At 34.8% G+C, this 23,501-nt stretch overlaps 1 protein-coding gene across 2 annotated transcripts; it reads right to left on the bottom strand.

Annotated features, from left to right (window-relative positions):
• Positions 1–1,503: 1,503 nt before the first annotated feature.
• csf1rb (colony stimulating factor 1 receptor, b) lies at positions 1,504–21,635 on the bottom strand. 2 transcript variants are annotated; one of them, XM_079404597.1, is made up of 21 exons: positions 21,481–21,635; positions 17,005–17,265; positions 15,639–15,923; positions 15,391–15,524; positions 12,513–12,675; positions 12,230–12,425; positions 11,140–11,261; positions 10,945–11,053; positions 10,633–10,826; positions 10,428–10,543; positions 10,233–10,359; positions 10,026–10,130; positions 7,747–7,857; positions 6,221–6,383; positions 6,026–6,096; positions 5,836–5,942; positions 5,376–5,498; positions 4,876–4,987; positions 4,687–4,786; positions 4,501–4,606; positions 1,504–2,079 (listed from the first exon to the last, which is right to left on the bottom strand). In XM_079404597.1, exons 1-21 carry the CDS (start codon positions 21,539–21,541, stop codon positions 1,966–1,968), a joined length of 2,880 nt encoding a protein of 959 aa, XP_079260723.1. In that variant the 5' UTR covers positions 21,542–21,635; the 3' UTR covers positions 1,504–1,965. The 2 variants fall into 2 exon arrangements, with proteins under 2 accessions (XP_079260723.1, XP_079260722.1); XM_079404596.1 differs by having other exon boundaries at positions 1,527–2,082.
• Between the last annotated feature and the right edge of the window lie 1,866 nt (positions 21,636–23,501).

Here is a 23,501-nt window from a genome sequence, read left to right as displayed (position 1 = left end):
GAAGAAAGTTTGTAACCAGGCTGTTTTGGGGCACCATTGACTTCCATAGTAGGAAAAAAAATACTATGGAAGTCAATGGTGCCCCAGAACTGCTCTGTTTCCCACATTCTTCAGAATATCTTCCTCTGTGTTCAGCAGAACACACACATTCATACAGGTTTGGAGCTAATGCATGAGCTATCCCTTTAATGCTGTTTTTATAAGTTCAGCTTTTTCCTGCTTTGTTTACCCTCCGCATTCCAATATGTTCCTTACTCCATGTCCTGTTATTCCTATGCTTCCCATTTATTTCATCATCTCTCCATTTCATCTCTATTCTTAATCTGGTCATGACCGTCTCCTCTTTCCTGTTTCTTTCCTTACTTTCCAAATATAAATTAAATAGTATTTTCATTTCAAAAGTTAATATGTATTTATTTATTCAATAATTAATTAATTCAAGCTGCTGAATATAAATTAATTCTAAATGTGAGGTTTCCCCTTAATGGACTAATCTGAGAGAGTTTGGCCAAGTGCTAAACAGTGTCATGGAGAATAAGCCTGTTTTTCCTACTTCCTTAACCTTCTCTGAGTAGCTATTGTCTTGATTTACTAATGGCAATCTAAAAAAAAATTAAAAGTATAGTCTTGTTTTGGTTTTAATCCAACAAAGGCATTATGGAGAAATATACTATTTTTTTTCTCAGAGCTAGGCCTATCTCTTTGACTGGGATTGCTCTATCACAATTACCCTACAAAATGTTCATAATATATAACTTTACATAATTATTTGGTTCTGTATTTTACACTAATGAGACAATGTAAATAGCTAAACAAACAAATACATGCATTCATACATCCATAAATACTGTACATATCTTGCTAAAACTAAATGACCAAATAATTACATTTATTTGCCCTAATAATATATTAAATGATGTACCATCGTCATGTACATGCTAAACTCATAACTAAATGTTATCAATAAGCGCACATCTCTGTGATTCTTCCTTAACAACTAAACAAATCAAATAATCAAACAGTAGCGTGCAAAGGGCTGCTTATTCTAAAACACACTCGGTCTGTTCTTATTCATATCTCTGACATGATTTATAAGAACAGTATTGAACACATAAGCATTAATTAGAGGAATTTTTCATTGTGCCTATGCAAGTTGATTAGGTGCTTTTGCACTGAAAAATCAGACCACTTACCATCAGTAAGCATAAGTAAAGTCTCCAGGTGATTTAAACTTAGTATTGACCAAATAGTGGAAATGAAGGTCTTCAACATCAGCCAAGTTTAAGCCATTTTCCTGGTTTGTGCAGCTCAACAGCCTTGCACTGCACATCATGTGCTACTCTTTCCATAAGATGATTATAGGACCATAATGATTAGCCTGTTTGTCACCTTGTATTTATATCCAAGTGAAACAAAAAATCATGTTTTTCCACGTGTATTCTCAATCACTGAGGTGAACTTGATGTGCAATATGAAAACAAATATACTTCAGTTAGATTTTTTACTCTCACGGGGCTACCAAAATTGTGGTGAACATATTTATTTATTTTTCAGATGTATTTCAAAATGCATTAAAAGTATATGCTATGTATTTGCAGTCTGAAAGACAAATGAAATAATGTTTTACTTGTTCCAGATATAAATTAGAATGTGTAACATGCATAAAAAAAAGAAACAGCTGCTGCATGTACAAAGCAAACAAAAAATAGGCCTAAACGTCACAAAGAAGGAATACACATATTTGCAAACAGATAAGTGATAAAGTGTTAGCTGCCATGGTTTTAAAAAGTTGGTAGAGTAAAATACTAAATGATCTGCTACAAAAGAATCACAAAATGAGATTTTACAAAGTCATCACTGTAAAGACAAAATACAAAGCAGTAGAAATTCTGCTCATCTAGCTCTAAATACAGACATGAAAAATTGAAAGAGGTTTTCTGTCAGAGTTTGTTTCAGGTTCATATGTTAGTTCAAACTGCTCCTCATTAAAGGCTGGACCTCGTCTCTGCAGACTGACTCTGTGTCACACTGTTTTTCCATCAGGTGCCTCTGAAACTCTGGATACATGTCTTCATTGTTCTGCTGAAAAGAAGAAGCTTTTACTTCCTGCATAAATATATTGACAAGGCATTGCTATGGTTGTATGGTTGCATACAGCGCTGTAAAATTTTGTATGTAGGTTGCCTTTGTGCATTGTAACTGATTACATGTAATCCGGATTACATGTAATCCAGAAAATTACATGTAATTACAAAAATTATATACTTGTAATTAGAGTATATTACATTTGAAAATGTTCATAATCAGATTACAGTTACTTTTTTATTGATTACTTATCATTCATACAATGGTAATAAATGATTGATTCTCCCTAATTCTTTTTTCTTTTGAAAAGTTTCCTTTTTGTGCAAACTAAGGGAAAACAGCACCCTCCAAGCAATTAGACCATGTTTTTATATTTTTATTGTTCAAATGTTTAAATAATTTTTATTTAACATTTTTATGATTGAATTAATTGTCATCTTTTATCAACTCACTATTCACTTACTATCAACTCACTAATGTAATGTTTAATGCATTTTATGATGTTACTATAAAAAAAAGTATACTTTTTTTCTTTTTTTAATCAATATGGTAAGTTTAAGGGTAAGTTTTAAAACAAGTTTGATCAAAAGTAATCCAAAATTCATCTAAAAAGAAATCAGAATACAATACCTAAAATGAGTAACCTAGGCGGTTTCTCCATTAGGGCGATCGGGCGACACACCACCAAAGTGCGAAAGGGAGGGATTTTTTCTTTCACATTCAATCCCAGCTAGATTTCACTCTTCTATACTGCTTGTTCTACCTCTGGAAATCTAGTCCAATCAGCGTCGAGTCACGGTCTGTGTAGTACCGCCCCTTTTTGGGTGATTTCTGTCAGACTGAGAATCGCCCCGAGTGTTCTCATAAGCTGTGTTCGAAATGGCATACTTGCTTACTGCCCAGTACACAGTGCATACTGCCTACTATTTTTTAAAGAATAGTGTGTGAAACAGTATACAATAAGCAACAAATATTTCAGAGTAGTATGCTTAATTGTCACATGACAAACACAAACATTAATTGACAGCTGTCAAGATTGGATCGGAAAAGAGATTAAAGTACAATTAATGTCCTAGTAATGATATTGTTTTTAGATGCACAGTGATAGTTTGTAGTTTACGTGTATATGTATACACGTAGGCTACATATACAAGTGTAACATTTATTAATTACTATTCCCCGCCTCCAGTTCACTCACGCGATGAAAGGTCACATGGAGCGCGTTGCATTCTGGGAAACAGTATCCCACGCAAGCGTCTTCAGATGCATACATCAAATTTCAGCAAATGTAGCAAGTAATCCGGGCATTCCATGCATACAGAAAATTCACATACTATTCACAGTATTCACAGAATACTGCAGTGTAGTAGGAGTTGTATGATAGTATGCCATTCGGAACACAGCTTCTGTACTGATTTCAGTTATATTTAGAAGATTCTGGCAAATATAGTAGGTCATCCGGGTATTTCATGCATACAGAAAATTTGCATACATACTGCATGCTGGAGAAATAGTAAGAGTAGTATGATAGTATGGCATTTCGAACACAGCCATAGACTTCCATACAAAGATTTATTTTTTTCATACTGCAGGCACTGCAATCTCTATGGATTCCAGGAGGGCTAGCACTAACGTGCTTTCATCATCATGCGTAAACTTGTGCAGCGATTGGTCAGAACAAACATACCGCTAATAAGAAGAAATATGAAGTCAGGACTAGTCTGTATGGGCTGAATAAAGCAAACCAGTGAAGTTTTGATTGATGATGATTGTAATGGAGGTAAAGACGATTACAGTCAGTAACATATATGAATCGTAACTTACATTATTAGACGCGTGCGAGTCCATTATTATTAGTGTGCAAATAAACAAACTGTGTATGTGCGCTCTCTGATAGCTTTATGAGCATATTTCAGTATGATCGCATGTCTGGCAAGTGTTTTATAATGGACACTCGCTGAAGAAGCGTGTTTTTATAGAAGTTTGCTATGTACAGTTGTGTATTTGCATCAATATTCACTTTTTTCCTTTTTCTTGAAAAAAAGCTTGCAGAAAATATAATTTTGTGAGAATCATCCTCAATCTTGAATTTGGTAAAAAAAAATTATTTATTTAAAATGTTTCATGTCTTAATCCTTTTCTTTTTGTTATACTGGGATAAATCATATCGGGATGTATGCTTAAAATTTTTGGAAGTGGTGCTCCACCTAGAAAATTTGCCACCAGCCGCCACTGGATTACATTACTAACTACAATTTTCATGATGTAATCTATAATCAGTAACACAATCATAATATCAAATTGCATAAATGTGTTAAAGGCATAAGGTAAAAAATCAAATGATAAATACATGAAAACTGATTATATTTTGCTTGCTGTTACAACAGCGTAAATGATTCTAACAGTGTGCCTCACCTGGCTGGATTGATTTGGCAGTAACTTTGCAATAAGTTCTCTGATGTTGCCAAAAGTCGGACGCAGAGTTGGCTCCAGGCTCCAGCACATTTTCATTATTGTGTACCTACAGGAGGTCAAGTCACTTACTGCATATGAATTGCTTATTATTTATTGTTACTTTCCCAAAACTTTACAAATGCTCACATTTCTTGAGGGGCAAAATCTGGTTGTGGCATGTGATAACCGTCTTTTATCATCTTATAGAACTGTGCATCAATCACAACATTGGGATAAGGACTCACACCTAAAAACAGAAAACACAGTCCCAAGTTTTCATCAGTTCACGTCCTTTAAAAAAAAATAAAAATAGGTTAAACAAGTCAATTCACTTACCCAAGGAAAAGATCTCCCACAAAAGCACACCGTATGACCAGACGTCACTCTGTACCGTGTAAAGACATTCAAATATGCTTTCAGGTGACATCCATTTCACTGGCAGCCGTGCCTGCAGAACCAATACAACACAGTGTAAAAAAAAGGCTAATATTTTTGATCAAATGACATTTAGAGATGTGAAAAAGGGAAAAGATGTTTACCAACTGCTACTCAGAACGCAATTTCTATATTAATTTATGCCCATATTTTTGGGTTCTGTATATATATATATATATGTACATAATATATATATTATCCCGCATTTCTGACTTTGTAACATACAACTTCAAGTTTATTTGAGGTTGTTTTCAGTTGTGCTATTGCTAGTGGCATATATCTATGAAAAGATTTGTTTGAATTCATTCAGTATTTTCAGTAATTCATAAGGCAACAGAATGCACAATTTCATTCTAATGTAAATCGTTAATATAAAGAGAATACGAGAAAAACGAACTTACATTCCCCTTTACTACATAATTCAAGTCATTCATGATGTCTCGTGCAAGGCCAAAATCACAGATCTTGACAATGCGGCTGTCGGCCACAAGAATATTCCGTGCAGCCAAATCTCTGTGAATACACTGATCATAAACAGCATTAGAAAATGACAGGGTACCAAAAAAAAAACACACACTAAATTTTCCTTATAAGTAGTCATACTGTAAGGTTTGGTGTCGTTCAAGAAATAGTTGAACGACACCAAAAATGCTATTTTCCCTGCAACTTTGTAAAAAAGGAGAGCTTAATTTCTTTCACATTAGCTGCAATATTCATGCACACACACACATACATACACAAATATATTAGTATGTACACAGTATATACAAACTAAATTAAATATTTAAAAAATGAAAACAGAATGTATCAAAATAAAACTGAACTATTAAAATAACACTGTATATAACCAAGAAACATTACATTTTTGGAGGCTAGGAAGTCCATTCCCTTTGCCACTTGATAGGAGAATTTCAGTAAATCCATATTATCCAATGACCATGCATCCTTCCCTCCTTCATTACAAGATTCTGTTGAAACAGACTAAAATTATACTTCTGAAATAGTTTCTTTACAGGAAATATTTAGAAGAGCATTACCTTTGTTACTTTACCTTGACAAATGTCTTTTGACATCTGTGTTGATTGTGCATCCTTGTAGCTCTCTGAGCCAGAGTAAGTCATCCTACAAGAAGGAGGTGTAAGCGATTGACAATAAAAGAGACACTATAATCACAGCACATTTAGCCACAGAAATATCTGCAAAGGTATAAGCCTGCCATTCTCATATGACACTGACATTAACATACCCTGTTGAATGGTTCTTTTGAACAGCTACATTCTTGTAGAGGTTTGAATCCTCTGGGAAACTCTGAACTCCAAAGACATTGTTCACAAATGTTTCTGCTCGTTGACGCAAGAAGTTGAGGAGGTCACCGTGACAGCAGTACTCTGTGATCATCAGCATCGGTCCTACACCAGACCAAAGTCAAATTCAGAGATAAACCAACATACAGTATTTTTTTCTTTTAATTATGCTATACTGATTTAGGAGTCTATAACCTAAGGAAGCACGTTTCCACCACTGAATAAAAAAAAAAAAAAAGATAATTGCAAGTTTATTTTTTATATCTCGCAATTCTAACTTTTCTCGCAATTGTAAGAAAAAAACAATTGTTGGATTTAACCTTGCAATTCTGAGAAGTAAAGTCAGAATTTTATGATATAAACTTGCAATTCTGACTTTTTTTGAGTGTAGTATAAAATCACAGTTGTAAAGTCAGAATTGTAAGATATAAACTTAAATAAAGTCAGAATTTAAAACCCACAATTCAGAGAAGAAAACTCGCACATCTGAGGTTTTTTCTTGCAATTGCAAGTTTATATCTCGCAATTCTGACTTTTTTCCTAAGAATTGCGAGATATGTACTTGCAAATGCAAGTTATAAAGTCAAATTCTGCACTGTAAAAAATGACTGAATTTAACGGTAAAAGACTGTAAAAATACTACAGTAAAAAACCTGTTAAATGGTTAATTGTAAGTTCCTCTACTATATACAGTGGACATTACATGTAATTTATGGTAGTATATCGTTCTTGGAAGTGAAAAAGAATGTATAATTTACAGTGAATAACCGTAAATTGACATTCCCAGAATTCCCTGCATTACATTTCAAATTTGATGTTTTTTTTTTGTTGAAATAATGATGTTTCTTAGTTTTTTCTTATCAGTTATGTTTATTAGGGCTGTATGTTACACCTAATGTTGTTAAATTAATGTTTATTGCATTATTTCAGTTTCATGTGTTTGTGTGAATGACACTGTGCACCTACTATATATGTTAATATTTAAAGGCTGCTTGTGATAGGCTTTGTTTCATCATGTGACTTTCTCATCACCACCTGCTTTTGGTGGTTATCAGTGTATTAAAAAAGGTAGGCTACAAAATAGACTTCAATACTTCAATAGGTTGGTATATTAACATTATACAGTTCATGAAATTACAGTATTTAACTGTAAATTTAAGTTAAAACCGTAAAACCTAAAATGTTGCTACTGTATTTTTTTACCGTAAAATTCTGGCAACCACAGCTGCCGTTTTTCTGTAAATTTTTTTTTTTTACAGTACCACCCCACTTTTCTTCAATTTGTCTTTGACCACATCCCCAAATACATTCAATTCGTTCTTGTTGAATGCTGATTTTGGGCCCTATTTTTAACACTTTTAATGAAAGTGTCTGCTAATTGATTACTTATTCATGTTTCATTCAAAATATGATCATCTTAAGTTTTTTTTATTATTATTATTATTTATCAAATATGATTTTGACTTACCTTCCTGAGTACATGCCCCCAGCAGATTGACTATGTTTTCATGTGGTCCAATATAATTCAAGATCTTCAGTTCAGACATGAGTGCTTCTTTCTCTTCAAAGCGAGCACTAGCTGTTTGGTTCAGAAAAGAATGTTTTTGTAAGTTTTTCTAAACAGGAGGCATACAAAGAGAAAAAGATACATGTAAAGATTGAAATCAGAGTTCATAATGTCTCAAGCTCCAAAAAAATCAAAAACCCTATTGTACTGGGTTGTTACCCTGACTGTCTAAAATATATGTCCAGGACTGATTTTTAGTCACTCTCAGTGGCGGCGCTAGGGCGGGCCTAGATGGGGTTATAGCCCCATCAGAAACTTGCTTAGCCCCGGATTTCCAAATGATTCTCCTGTTTTTTAACTCTCCGTGTCACTCTCATTAACATAGAAGAATAAACATTAAAAACCTAAAAAAAAGTGCTTAATATGTGGCCTATAAACAATTCATATTAGAGGGAGGGGTGAAGCAACTCAAGCAATCAATGCACAAACTTTGCATCAATTCACTACAGAGAAAGTGAAAGTAAAAAACAAAAAAAACTGACGGCTAACGCTGCATTAACGGCTCATATTCTCTCTGAAAAAAACGAGACAAATCTACTCTAACATATGCTGATAAAGGTATATAACTGTCTTAAATTATTCCCTTAATATTTCTCTTGTGGCTCGTATAATGAAAAACATGAGAAGAAACATTTTGCATTAAACAGGTTGTTTTTGAAAATCAGTGCCTGAAATAAAGCTGCTCTGAATTGTCATTGATGACTGCAGTGTTAATCATTTTAATTATAGGCCTATAATTCATTGTATAAATTAATAGACCTGTTTTAAAAAATATTTTAAAAAACATTTTCATCATGCAGTGATGAGCTATGAAATTATTGCGGGGCAATAATTTCATGTAATTTAATAATAAAAGTAATCTAATAATAATAATAGGCCTAATAATAAGAAGAATGTAACAGGACATTAATTGTAAATGCTAAATCCTCTTAATATTGCCAATTTTTTATGCATATCTCTGGCTATCATGGACACATGATACCATGCAAATCAGCACGGGGAGCTTATCACCCGCAATGTGTGTATCACCCCCCTCTGAACTGTTAAGCCCCCTCTTAGCACCCCCAACAAAAAAATCATGGAGCCGCCACTGGTCACTCTCCCTTCCTGTACACAATGGCAGTGTTTTAGTGCCTTGACTACATTGCAAGCAAGTGACACATCAGTTCTTTTAATTACAATGGGCTTTTGCAAGCAGTGATTTTGTGCTAAACTGCAAACTCAAACAGTCACGTGATCCTCTGCATGAGCATTTGGACTTAATTACCACCACCAGAAGACCATGGGTTGTGTTTAATGGAGGATAACTGGAATAATCAGTATTGGGTTTAATGCATTACAAGTAATGCAAGTTACGTAATCATATTGCTTTTTCCAAGTAACTTGTGTATTACTTTTAAACTTAGAAGAAAATATCTGAGTTGCTTTTTCAAATGAGTAATGCAAGTTACTTTGTTTTCCCATTTATTGACTGGCGATGATCCAGTTCAACCATACTAATAAGCAAAAATGACTTCATATTAAAAATGACCTAATATGAAATAATATTTGTGTTTGCTCTAGAGTGTTAAGCTTTCTTCTCCTGTGTCCTATTCTTCATGCAACAGTACAGAGTTGCGCCTTTACAGTACAGACATGAATTTACATTTCCTTCAGCCCGAGGCTTATTCACTTCACTTTTAGTTGGGCTTTACAATTGCAAAAAATAGACTTTTTAAAAAAAAAAATTTTTTTAAAACAAACAAGCAAGCCCAGCCCAGATGAGAAAAAGTAACACAAAAGTAACATAACTCCTTACTTTCAATAAAAAGTAATGTGTTACTTTTTCAGTGAGTAACGCAATATTGTAATGCATTACTTTTAAAAGTAACTTTCCCCAACACTAGGAATAATTATTATATATTTAAATTCGCTTACACTTTTGACAAATGTAAAAGACAAATTTAACAGGGCTAGAAATATGTTTAGTGCATTTCAGCATATATCTGATGTCTAAAATGTTAGCATAAAACAGTCACACCCTTGTTGCTGAATGTGGTTTTTACATGTAATTGTTGTAATTTGCAATTGTTTCCTAATCCATTATGTAACTTTCACGACCTAAACTGAACCGAGTTGAGATATTAAAATATATTTACATAAAATTCACTCCAGTTTGTCATCATATGTATAGAACTTACGCTTGAGCATTTTCACTGCAACTCGTGTGACACTTTCGTCCTTGACAAGCCCATAAGCGGTCGCTTGCACCACCTTCCCAAAAGCTCCCGCTCCTAAAACTTGTCCTGAAGTAAAATCAATGAATTGTTTGTTGCAATGGTTCTCATCATTAATAACAAAAACACTATTATAATGTACAACAGCAAGCATAATCGAGGTTACAGTACCAAGCTTCAGCTTATTTCGAGGAAACTCCAGTTTTTTTTCATATGGAAGCTGGGTGGGGTCAATGAATGTGTAATTGTTCCCATCATTGGCCTCAATGATTTTCCACTGGATTTCATACTTGTGTGCCTTAAAAAAAGAGATGGTGTTAAAAAGTGATGTACTGCATCATTGGCGAGTACAACTGAAAAACATACCTTTCTGTTCTTGTAGAAGAGGATCAACATCCCTAATATGGCCAGGCACAAGGCTCCAATGAGAACAACAGTGATCCACACTGAAGCTGACCATACTGATGTAGCACCGGGGACATCTATGCACATTAAAGATGCATCAGATGACCACTCCATTTCAAATGCACAAAAACATGCTCAGCTGCAAGGACGTTTGCATTTTCCTTACATGAAATTTTAAAAGTAAAGATATCATGATCATCTCCAGCAATGTTTGTAGCCACACACTCAAAAGTTAAAGTAGTATTTGCATTAGTCACTGGTAAGACGCTCTTCACCAGGACTGGTTCATACTCTCTGACGTCCCCCCAAATGGACTGGGTGGCCATTAATTCCACAGCTGATGTTTGATTATAGCTACACCTGTCACACAATCAAAAAATTAGAGAATTCTCAGAAATATCTTGTAACATACCATATTACCCTAAATGACAAACTATATCCTGTTTATGTGATCTAATTTCCAAAAAATGACACATACATAGCTCTGGCATCTTCACACTGGAACCACTGAATCCTGGGTATTGGATAACCGGTTGCCACACAAGTGGCAGTTCCATTTTCCCACTTAATCAAAGTATTAGGCTTCTCTGTTTGTTGGAAAGAAAACACGATCAAACCTCGATTTTGTCAATTTTTTGAGATCTTATGCTCTCTACTAAGCTACTGGACTTACGGTAGATGTGAACTGTAAAAATAACTGAGGCATTGACACTGGCGCTCCTGGCAGTAAAGATGTAGTTACCGTAATCTTGCGCTCCAACTTTTTTCAGCACGATTGAAGACATATAGTCGACACTGTTAAATATGAACACATGATTATTGTTACTTAACAAAATAGAGCTTGCTCTCGTTTAATAGATTTGTTTGCGCTGCACCCTCTACTGTACAGAAGTGAATTCACATTTCCTTCAGCCTGAGGCTTATTCATTTCACCTTTGGTGTGAAAGGGCTTTTAAATTGGCCAAAAATATAACTTTTTATATTAAAAACAAGCCTAGACCAATGAGACAACGTAATGCAAAAGTAATGAAATGCATTACTTTCCATAAAATGTAACTTTTTTAGGGAGTAGCGCAATATTGTAATGCATTACTTTTAAAAGTAACTTTCCCCAACACTGGGTAAATACCTATACAAACACCAGACGTCATGTTTATTCATAAAGGATGCTATAATGGTACACTGGTATGCACATATGCAAATATCAGATGTTATATTTGTTCATGAGGGATAATGCATCATTGCTTTGTGCGTGATGTCAGTCTTATGTCACATTTAGTTGTTTAATTTAACATTCTCATTAATTAATGTACTTTAGCATGGTAGATATGCTGCAGCGAACTAAAGAAAGGATTAATATGTGGGTAAATCCAGAGATAAATCTGCTTTAAAAATTATTACATGTTCGAACACATCAATTCCTTGTTCCCCTTCAACGTTGGGCTTTCCTACAGCCAGAATGTGTACATGTTGAGATACACAGTAAAACTGTGCAACCTTACATGTACTAAAGAAATAAAGCGAAAACTGATGCCACATGGCCAGAATGTGCACACATACCAAAGAAAAGCACTCAAAATTGTAATTGTAATCAAAAATAATAATAATAAAGGCATAAAATAAACAAATGAATACATAAATGAACTAGTGAATTCATGAAAAAATAACACATTTGAAAGGCTGTGCATTCGACTGAAGTCTAGAACTGATCTATAGGTCCATATAATCAAAATAATTATAGAAACAGAAACAAATGAACTAACCTATTATTAATCCTGTTAAATGTCTCCTCGTGGGTGTGATTTGATTTGGGAGTTTTCCAACTTGTCCGTTTAACTTCTGGATATGCTTCAATTTGCAAAGCAAGTTCAACTGTATCCCCTTGCATCACCTCAATATCTGTTCCATTCACCTTGTATTCAGCGGACAGGATGGGTTTAAGCTTAATATACGGTTTATCTGAAAGAAGACAACAAGACCACAACTAAAACACAATTCCACAGATAAAGTTGGAATAAAATCACTATAAAGCATGAGGAAACCTACCTACAACTTTGAGAACTGCTGTGACACTGTTTTTTCCAGCTTCATTTTGACCAGTGCAGGTTAAATTCCCTGCGTTGGATATGTTTACTTGATGAATGGTCAAAATACTAATGAAGCAAACATGTTCACACCCGTTGTCTCTCTTTGTTTCATAATTCAGTCCCTGAATAGGACAAATCATGATAATAAGTTATTTAATCAAACGGGTTCTAGTATGCATTCAAAACAATCTGGCATCATATTTGCAGAAAATCAGGAACTGAAATGGAATCAGAGGAACTGAATAGCTTGGGTTTGAATTGAAAACATGCAGGACTATACTGAATGCTTTTATAAGAAACTCACAAACAAATGGTTGACGTAACCCACACCACTTTCAGGGAAAACACTCCTGTCTTTTGCTGTGGATTGCATTCCATCAACTATCAGTGATTTTCTTATAAAAATATACAAGCTAGAAAACTTTTGGTAATGTATAATTTGTGGGTTATGTCTTGGTCTGGATCTGGTCCTCAAGGGGTCTAGTCTTGGTCTGGTTCTGGAACAGTCATTTTATTAATATAGCAAATTGACAGAAGTCATAATAGTGTAAATTATTAATTGATTCATTCATTTTTGTGATTGTGCTTTGTGTTGTAACACCTAATGAGCAAGATTTGGCCTCTGCCAGTTGGTGCAATTACAAAATATACACCTGTGCATTAGCCATCCCTATAAATCTAGACCTGTCCAATTTATCACCTAAAAATGTTTGCCAGTCCACAAGGACCTTCATATTTGTGGAGGGACAGCACAGCAGGAATATGCATTAATAAAGCATTTATTAACGCACTGAGCAACTATTATCATGTGTCTAAATAATAACATTTATAAATAGTTTATTAATCATTTACTTACACTTTCTAAATGATCTTATGAACCACTGACAACTTCTAAATAACTGGTTTGTAAATAACGTAATAATTTAGAAATTATAAATTGATCATTAATAAAGTATGAAAATGCAATTATTAAACATTATGCTCAAGAACAAACATGTATAGCTGTATTTATAAACAGCTTATGTTGGAACAATGCATTATAAAGGATGAATCGATTGTTTAGTAATGCTTAACTAATGATTCATAGTGTGCAGTTATTATAAAGTGTTACCAAAAACAAAACCAGCATGTTCATTAAATAATGAAGTGATACACAATATGCAACTACATCGTCAAAGCAGGCCTACTGAAACTGATAGACAGCAGAAACAGTTGCTCCGTAAGAGATTCTGCAATAATTAATCTGAAAATAGTACAAGAGAACTGAAATATCATGCTCAAGTGTATGTGTGTGTGTGTGTGTGTTGTATAAAATCGTTGCTTTATTAATTGCAAAAAATTATATTCCCCTGAAAAATATGATGTTCTGCCTTCCTTCCTTGCTCAAATGTGCATTTACCCTTTCCAGTCAACATATAACAAAACAAACAAATAAAAAGAAACAAACCGTGCAACTCAAAATGTTTTCCTGATCCAAATAGAGCTTTGCCAAACCAAATCCACACCACTGTACGTCTTGGTATGCTGAACCACAGCCAGGTACAGGAAATGAAACTGAGTGGTTTTACTCGATTTGTGTGTGCATTTTTTTTTTTTTTGGTTAGATAAATGCATCAGTGAAGCATTCTTCTGCTTGAAATTTTCAGTGTAAACACACCACTCAGAGTACTTATACTATACAAAATGACATTGAATAGTGCATAAGTATGCCAATTGAGACACACCTATACAAAATGTGCATATTTTACTTCATTCCTTTACACCTGGACCTTTTCACCTTTTCTTTTTAAGGTAAACAATGGACTGACAGGCCACAGGAACACACTGAGTCACCATTCGTTTTTAGTCGCTATGTTTCCATCAAATAAAAAAAAATGCCATGTCAACATGCTACACAAAAAAGCTCAACACAAGCCTTTTGCTAGATAAAAGCTCTCAATGCTTGCCCCGCCTCCGGGCTCTTCTGATTTGGTCCATTGATGGGCCGCGCTGCATGTAAAAGATGGAATTGTTTTAACTTGACACAGCATCTTAAAATTGCAAAAGATGCGAGACACGAGCGCAACGGTCATACTCTAGAGCATTTACATGGAAAAACAATGGAAAAGTTACACATTGCTTTAAAATTGCAATCTATTTTATAAAGTACTATATAAATAAACGTGACAATACTTGACTAAAGTGCTGAATTGCAGAGCTGCTGTAAATATATTTACATCTCCATGATGGTGCTTTCCTAAATGTGACCCTGGAGCACAAAAGCAGTCTCAAGTCACTGGGGTATATTTGTAGCAGTACCCAAAAATACATTGTAAGGGTCAAAATTATCGATTTTTCTTTTATGCCAAAAATCATTAGGATATCAAGTAAACATCATGTTCCATGAAAATATTTTGTAAATTTCCTACTGTAAATATATTAAAACTTCATTTTTGATTAGTAATATGCATTGCTAAGAACTTCATTTGGACCAATTTAAAGGCGATTCTCTCAATATTTAGATTTCTTCTGTGAATCTTTCTAGCTTGGAATGGTTTAATGCTTTCTGTATACAAGATGATCAGTGATTTGATTTAATTTACGGTAGATACAAAATGATTGTATCACTTCAGAATAAACAGACTAGAATTTCACAACAGACTGCGGTCATATCTGTGACCACAAGCCAAGACTTAGATGTAGACCAAGACACTGTGTAATGAAACACAGGCCACGTTTTCAAGTTTTAAGACCATGATGCCCACTTTATTGCTTAATTAATTCAGTTTCTCACGAATAAGCTCATAATTTGTTACATGTTTGCGATCACATAAAATTCTTAAAACACATCACTTCACCTTTTCTGATGAGCTCCAGGTGATGTTATATGAATGATCTTGGTTTTCGGTGTGACAAGGGATATGCAGCATTTCACCAACGATTCGCACGTAATGATTGGCTGGAAGTGACACCGCTGGTGGCTGCTGTGCTTCTGCAGTAAATAGATGGGTAGTGCTGAATTGGTACATCAAGATAAGATTCTTGGCAGGCTATGTTTTTATTAATAACATTGTACAAAACTATGTACAAGACTAACACGACTCACTTCTCATGACAGTTATTTGGAAGGTGTCAGACTTCTTTTGGACTCCGTTTATTTTGACAGTACAAACATAATCTCCATTGTAGCTAAACTGAAGATTTCGGATCAGTATGCCACGTTTGGGATCCGCAGTGTAATTCATCTCAGACGGGACAGCAGATCCATCCGCCATCTGGAGCGAGAGCTCAGTACTTTCTGGGTTTGTCACCAAGCAGTCCAGCGAGCAGTTTGAGCCTTCTTTCTGAATTATTGGTGTGCTTTGAGGAGTAGTAAAGGCTTTGACAGAATCTATTGTAGTAAAACATACAGAAATTTCAGCCGATATTTTTACTTCCATTATGTTCTTGGTGTTTGTACGTCTTGGCAGTTAAGTGCAGATGCTGTAAAGCACTATTTTGACTCATTAAATGTCAAACAAGTTGAAATATTCATTGCACTGTCAATTTTGATCTTAAAATTCAGTTTCTTGTGTTAAGTGTGTGCATACTGTTAATAAACAGCGTTGGGGGTAATACAATACAAGTAACGCAAGTTACGTAATCAGATTACTTTTTTAAAAGAGTTACTTTTACTTTGTTTTCCCACTTATACACTGAGACGTCTTCTGTCCCAGTGTTGAGAGAAATTGGGAGTGAGGTGCAGAGGCGCTTCTTAATTTCACTTTTGGTGTGAAAGGGCCTTTACAGTTGCTAAAAAAATACAACTTTTGGGCTTTTTGCTATTAAAAATATATAAGCAAGACCATCTCAGGTGACAAGAAGGAACACAAAAGTAACATAATGCATTAATTTCCATAAAAAGAAACTAATGCAATTAGATACTTTTTAATGGAGTAACACAGTATTGTAATGCATTACTTTTAAAAGTAACTTTCCCCAGCACTGTTAGTAAATGTGGCTATTACACAGATATATCCTTGATTGTGACTGTCAGTAGCGATCAGAGGCTAAATATTTTTGTATGACTCCAATCTTGAATGTTATCTCAGGCAAACCATTTCCTACATACAGTATTTTTATGTTTTTCTGCTTATCTTTCTGTGGGACAAAAATTCTTCAACGGACACTTCTGAAGCTTTGTCCGACTCACTTTTTCTAACTGTTTATGTTAAACTGTTGTTGTTAGCTCAGTATTATGCATGTACCATGTATTTTTATGCTTAATGACAGATTAGCTTGTGTCAGATTTTTTAGTATTTTTCTTAGTTTTCACAAGCACTGTGATTTTAATATTCAGCACGTCAAATGTTGAAAAGAAACATTAAAACTAAAAGCAAAACAAAACTTAAAAATGAGTTTCACAGGCCGTCCCAAACATATATTAGCACTGACCTTTAGATAATCGTTCTAATGTTTAATAGTGCACATACCTTTAACATATATGTGGATCTCCGAGTACAAGTCCTTTTGATTCTTGTAGCTGCAGCGGTATGTTCCTGTGTAATCTGCAGTGGGCCTTTGGACGCTGAGGGTCTTTTGTAAGATGTGTTTCTGGTGTTTCCTGAGCCTTGTCTTCCATGTGATATTCGCTTGTCCCTCGCATCTCAGAATGAAGGGTTTGTTAGCTGACCAGACCACCTCAGATTGACTCAGCGGAGAGGAGTTCAGCTTTATCACTGGTGCGGAAAACTCTGCTCAGACACACAGAAGAGCAGAGAAACTCAAGAAAAGTGAAAAAGTGCGTATAGGAATATGCTGTGCATAGATAATTAAACAGATTGATTGATTCATTAATTCAATGATTCTTGATGCCAGACAAAGGTGTCATCAATAGCTTGTTTATTGACATTTCTTCATGCAACAGGTTAGATGAAACATAACACACAACAATACAAAAAAAATCATTCGAGAAAGCAGGACTTTCAAGTGTGATGTTATGAGAGAGACACAAAACATCAACTTCATTTCATTTATTGATTACGATTTCAGATTTAGTTTTTTACTATTATTGAGTGCCTTTTTGTTAGTACAAGTATAATATGCCATCAAAATGCTTCATATGGCCATGTTTTGCCCATGCATTTATTTGCTCTGTTTCTTAGCCGAATCCTGTAGGGCGGTAGCAATGCGAGACACTTGCAGCAGCAATGCCTGGTGGTTCTCCACGAGGAGGCTCTGAAGGCGAGCCATGCTCTGGAGATGGTGCAGCTGCTGCTCGCCTTGGTCGCTCGTGGCCCGCAGGGCCTTCAGCATCTCAGCCTGAACGCTGGCCACCTCCTTGTTTTCTTGCACCAGCTGATTTAGGATCTTCACCATTTCGCCGTACCAGCCCCTGCTCTCCCGCTCTTCCTGGATTAGCTGGGCGAGTGAATGCTTTAGCTCATCCAGTCCGCAGCATGGTGAAGATGGCGACACCTCGGGGGGATTCTTGCTGGTGTCAGGGGCTGAGTTCTTATCCAAATTACTCATTGTCATATCAAATGGGCTGACAAGTTCTTCATTTGCTAAAAGGAGCACACATATAGTAGGCTTCAAAATTTCAATATTGCAATATTGCAAAATTTATATTGCTGTATGTCAGGGTTCCTCAAAACCAACCCTGCCGACTGAGTTTAACTCCTGTCCTAATCAAAGTCACTTGAGGAACATAATCAGGGTCTTCAGAGTTACAAGAAATCATGGTTTGAGCTAAACTCTGAGAGCTTTGAGGAGCCCTGCTGTATGTGAATGAAGTTTATGAAATGATATGGTAGTTGACATTAAATACTTTTTGTTCGGTGGTGCGACATTGTACACTCCATCTCAAACTATTCTGAACAGCATTATGCATGAACTTTTTATGACCTCATGTGACCCTGGACAACAAAACCAGCCAATTTTTCGAAATTGAGAGTTATACATCACATGAAAGCTGAATAAATAAGCTTTCCATTGATGTAGGGTTTGCTATTTAAATATCTGGAATCTGAGGGTGCAAAAAAATTTAATATTGAGAAAATCGCCTTTAAAATTGTCCAAATGAAGTTCTTAGCAATGCATATTACTAATCAAAAATGAAGTTTCGATATATTTACAGTAGGAAATTTACTAAATATCTTCATGGAACATGAGCTCTACTTAATGTCCTAATGATTTTTGGCATAAAAGAAAAATCGATCATTTTGACTGTTACAAATATACCCCAGCGAAGACTGGTTTTGTGGTCCAGGGTCACATATTTAAGAACCAGTTCAACCAGAATGGCCATCCAAAATATCAATGAGTTTGTTTCTTAATCGGAACAGATTTGGAGAAATTTAGCATTACATCACTTGCACACCAATGAATCCTCTACAGTGAATGGGTGCCGTCAGAATGAGAGTCCAGACAGCTGATAAAAACATCACTATAATTCACAAGTAATCCACACCACTCCAGTCCATCAATTAACATCTTAATGATGAACAAATCCATCATTAAGATGTTAAAACTTTTAAACTCTTGCTTCCTGGTTAAAATCCATAATCCATAAGAATGCTTAAAAATGTCCATCCCCTGTTGTCTCTCACATCAAAATCCACCCACGTTTTTTTTTTTTTGAGCTTTTCTCTTGTAACCGATGCTTGATCTGTATATATTTCTCTCCTGATTCAGACCAGATTCATTTTTCATTAGAGAAAGTGATATTATGGATTTTGGCCGGAAGCAATGGTTTGAAGTTAAAAATGTCTTAATGATGGATTTGTTTTTTTTAAAAACACCGTTTTTTTGCTTCACAAGATGTTAACTGATGGACTGGAGTGGTGTGAATTATTGTGATGTTTTTATCAGCTGTTTGGAATCTCATTCTGACGGCACCCATTCACTGCAGAGCATCCATGCAATGCACATTTCTCCAAATCTGATGAAGAAACAAACTCATACATCTTAGATGGCCTGAGGATGAGTACATTTTAAGCAAGTTTTCCTGTTAGAGTGAACCATTCCTTTAACTGAGAGACTACATAGAATGCAGGACCATTTACATAATCCAGTGAAGACAAAAACATGGTAAAAATAATGCAAAATAAATACTGACCAAGCTCCAAACTCCAAAAAAAATATGTAGACATATGTTACACAATTTTGCTTCTCAAGTACATTTATCTTTAAAATGATAGCTTTTTTTCTGGAAAGCATAACAAAAATAACGATTAAAGGCGTAGTTCACCTGATAATGAAAATGTAGTCATTATTTACTCACCCCCATGTTGTTCCAAACCTGTCTGAGTTCCTTTCCTCAGAAAAGGAGCGGCTGCACTTTCATTTGATCTTTTTCCATTCGAATGGAGGTTTATGCTGATTGAAACTGCTTAACATAGCTCATTTTCTGCTCCACAAAAGAAGGAACGTCCTACGGTTTTGGAATAACATGATGATGACAGAATTTTCATATTTTGGTGACCTGTCTCTTTTAGAAGATGCCAGGGACTAAGATGTATGCTTTCCCTTACATGCATACACATTTTATTAGAGTCTTGATGTTCATGCATCAAGAGCATATACTAATAGTGTGGACATCACTAAAAGTGTAATGCATGGATGTGGTTTGTGCAAAATTTAAGGCTGTTTCGGTGTGAAATAGCGGATATTGCGAGAGTTTGGATCACTGTTTTTGCAACAACACAGGGTCTTGTCACTTTTTTGAAGAAGGGGCCCAAACATTATTTTTAACTTTAGAAAGGGGAAACGAGAGAAAGCCATGAAATGGCTTTATATGAAGGGTGGAAATGTCTGAAACATTGTAGAAGCAGCCCCTTTGATTGGGTCCCTCAGGAAACACATTGCACCGGTGGCCCATTGCACAGCCACATCCCAGGGGTCTGTTTCCCATTCCCACTTTCACTTCTGCTTTGTGTCGGACAGGGCACACCAAAGCTAGACAGGACTGTTAGAAAAGCCACAAATATAACACACCTGTCTTTAAAAAACATTTGATTTCCCATGCACACAGTTGGGTTCGTGCACTTCTGACATGACATGGTGCAACAATTAGTTGATGCACTGGATGACTGTTGCTGAATGCACATTTGAAGACTAGGACTGACAAAAAACAGACAGCATAAAAATGTTGGGTTACACTTTATTTTCATAGTCCACTTTAGTAACTTTACAATGTCATGTTAAAGAGTATTAGTAGACTGTAAAAAATTTTTTACATGTAGTTGCAAAGTTATTTAGAGTCTGTTGAATGTGTTAGGGAACCATCAAACTAAAGTTTGAGCAGATATTAAGCAGATAGTCTACTAATACTCTAATGACTGCTAGTTGACAAGTGGCAAAGTTACTTATAATCAACAGAATGTCGAAAGGAGACTATCAAAATAAAGTGTTACCAAACTATATGTTATATTGCTATGAGAAAGAGGGTCAAAATTTAAATTTTATTTTAAATTTAAATTTTAAAATCTTTATATTGACCTTTGAATTAAATTATTCAATTTAAACGACAAATTTTTAACTTTTAATCTCTTTGCAAAAACCATAAATAAAACAAATAAGAAAATCTTAAATGCTTGGAATCATTGGAACAATAATAAAATTATATATAGAATTACCATATATATATATATATATATATATACATTTTTCAGTTGCATATATAGAAAGAGATATTTGAGTTGAGTTGAGTTGATTTTAAAATAAATAAATAATGGTACAAGGCACAACTTAAAAATACAAATTATTGATTTCTTTTTGCATTTCACAACTGGACATTAAAAATCTATTCCCTGCAAGCTAATGCCTTTTGGAGATTAAGTGTGTCGATGTGATTCCTCGGCTATGATTTGATTTCTTGCTGAAGATGTAATGCGCAATCAGGAACAGGAGGTCTAATTGTACACATCTATCCAAAAAAGTTAGTTTAGAGGTAAGAATTGACTTACCTTTGGCCATACAGGGCAGTACGGCAATGAGGAGAGCGATACAGAGCATCCTTCTGTTCATCTTTGTGACTTTTGACTGGTAAAAACTGTGGTCTGCTGGTCTGAAACAGTACAGGAAAACTGGCTTAGGTGTGATGACACTATTTACTAAAACCTCATGCATTTTAACTTCCTCTCCAGACTTTTGAACCTTGTGCCCACTAAGAAAGCAACGTTGCTTTTGTCTCAAATATTTTCTTCCACACATCGGATGTAAGATAGATTTCTATGAAGCATTATTTGCATTTGTTTAAATTAGCATTCACATTTGATGTAATTAAATAAATACCCCAAATAATTAATGTCTGTTGTCATTAAAAAAAATATATATATTGTAACTGTTTTTAAAGCATGGCAGAAGAAATAAGGATAAAAGAGTAAAGAGAATAGTTTATGGGTCAGAATCTTTCTGGAAGTTACTACCGGTATATATACACTAATATTTGTATGTTTACGTGATGATTTTCAGCACCGAATTTAGCCAAAAATAAACTGGAGGTCTTTTTTCAGGTTTTTCAAGCAGGTTTAACTGGTTACCAAGATAAGTTTAAAGTCAAATTGTAATCTTAAGTCACATTAACCTGATTTAAAAATTGAAATGAATCTCGTTTAACTCAAAATTGGTTAAATTAATTAGATGAGCTAAAGTAAGGAAAAACAATTTGTATCTGATATTGATAATCTATTATTGTATAATTATACTGTATTTTATTTGCCAGAAAAAAATAGGAGTGTGGACAAAGAGAGAATAGAAGAAAGAAAGAAAGAAAGAAAGAAAGAAAGAAAGAAAGAAAGAAAGAAAGAAAGAAAGAAAGACATTTAAATGACTAATTTGACGTCTTTCCGTGGTTGAAACACAGATTTCCGTATCAGAGTTCTACTCTTTCTTTCAACACACCTTTGGATGTTCATTCATGTTTATTTCTGTCACTGATATTAAAGGGAGGAGATGATCAGTTCACGCGCGCTTCGTGCTGCAGCTTCTCTTGAACTGAGGCGCTACAGCAATCTGTCACTCCACATTAAACAACGCCAAAATGGTATATATTTTTTTAATATATTGAAATAAAATTGACAGAATTTGAGATCTGAGACTTTGTTTCATATCAAAAGTAACAAAGCAAAAAGCTTATTGCGATTTATTGGATGGGAGACGCACTTCCGGTCTGTTTACTAAAGGGTTAGTTCACCTAAAAATGAAAATTCTGTCATTAATTACTCACCCTCATGTCATTCCAAACCCGTAAGACATTCGTTCATCCTCAGAGCAGAAATTAAGATATTTTTGATGAAATCTGAGAGCTTTCTGACCCTCAATAGACAGCAACAGGGTTCTACCACGGTCAAGACACAGAAACGTAAGGACATTGTTTAAACAGTCCAACAATAATACAACAGTAAGACAACAGTAATGGTACTTCGCTTCCTTGCCTTGCACTTGCTGAAGACAAAAACATAAATATTTTGATTTTGATTATTAAATCAAAATATTAAACAATAAGAAATGTATTGCAATAATACTACTGTACTGTAAAATGTAAAAAGAGTATTAAATAAAAAATCATTTTAATAAATAACAAAAAAAAATTGAATAATTTCTTTTTATGTTTGGGATAGTTCACCCAAACATAAAAACTAAGGCATTTTTTACTCACCCTTGTGTTCTTCTAATGCCGTATAGCCTTCTTTCTTTTTCGGACCACAAAAGGAGATTTGTTTTTTTAAATGTCCCGCATGTGCTTGTCCATGTGATGCTTTTAAAAAATATACAAAAGTATCACAGAGTGGTCCCATGCGACACATGCCATATTCCAAATGTTCTGCGGTTATACTATGGGTTTGATGAGCAACAAATTGAAACTTAACATATTATTTAACGAATATCCTGACTTGGCCGTTGGACTCAATTAAGTTCGTCAATCTAAAACGGCGATTGTGCATTAACAGCTTTCAACCATGTTGGCATGCAAATTAGTGGTCTG

The sequence above is a fragment of the Barbus barbus genome (genome assembly GCF_936440315.1).
Source record: "Barbus barbus genome assembly, chromosome: 43".
Classification (NCBI taxonomy): Eukaryota; Metazoa; Chordata; class Actinopteri; order Cypriniformes; family Cyprinidae; genus Barbus; species Barbus barbus.
Note: the sequence above shows the minus strand (reverse complement) of the source record. Positions and strands in the feature narration are given on the sequence as shown.

What these genes read in the sequence shown, in the direction of transcription:
- csf1rb (XM_079404596.1), bottom strand. Translation starts at nt 21,541, where the DNA reads ATGAACAGAAGGATGCTCTGTATCGCTCTCCTCATTGCCGTACTGCCC. An exon ending in ACTGCCCTGTATGGCCAAAG is followed by an intron (nt 17,266 to 21,480) that starts GTAAGTCAATTC and finishes GTGTCTGAGCAG; the next exon opens with AGTTTTCCGCACCAGTGATA. An exon ending in TGTGAAGATGCCAGAGCTAT is followed by an intron (nt 10,827 to 10,944) that starts GTATGTGTCATT and finishes ATTGTGTGACAG; the next exon opens with GTGTAGCTATAATCAAACAT.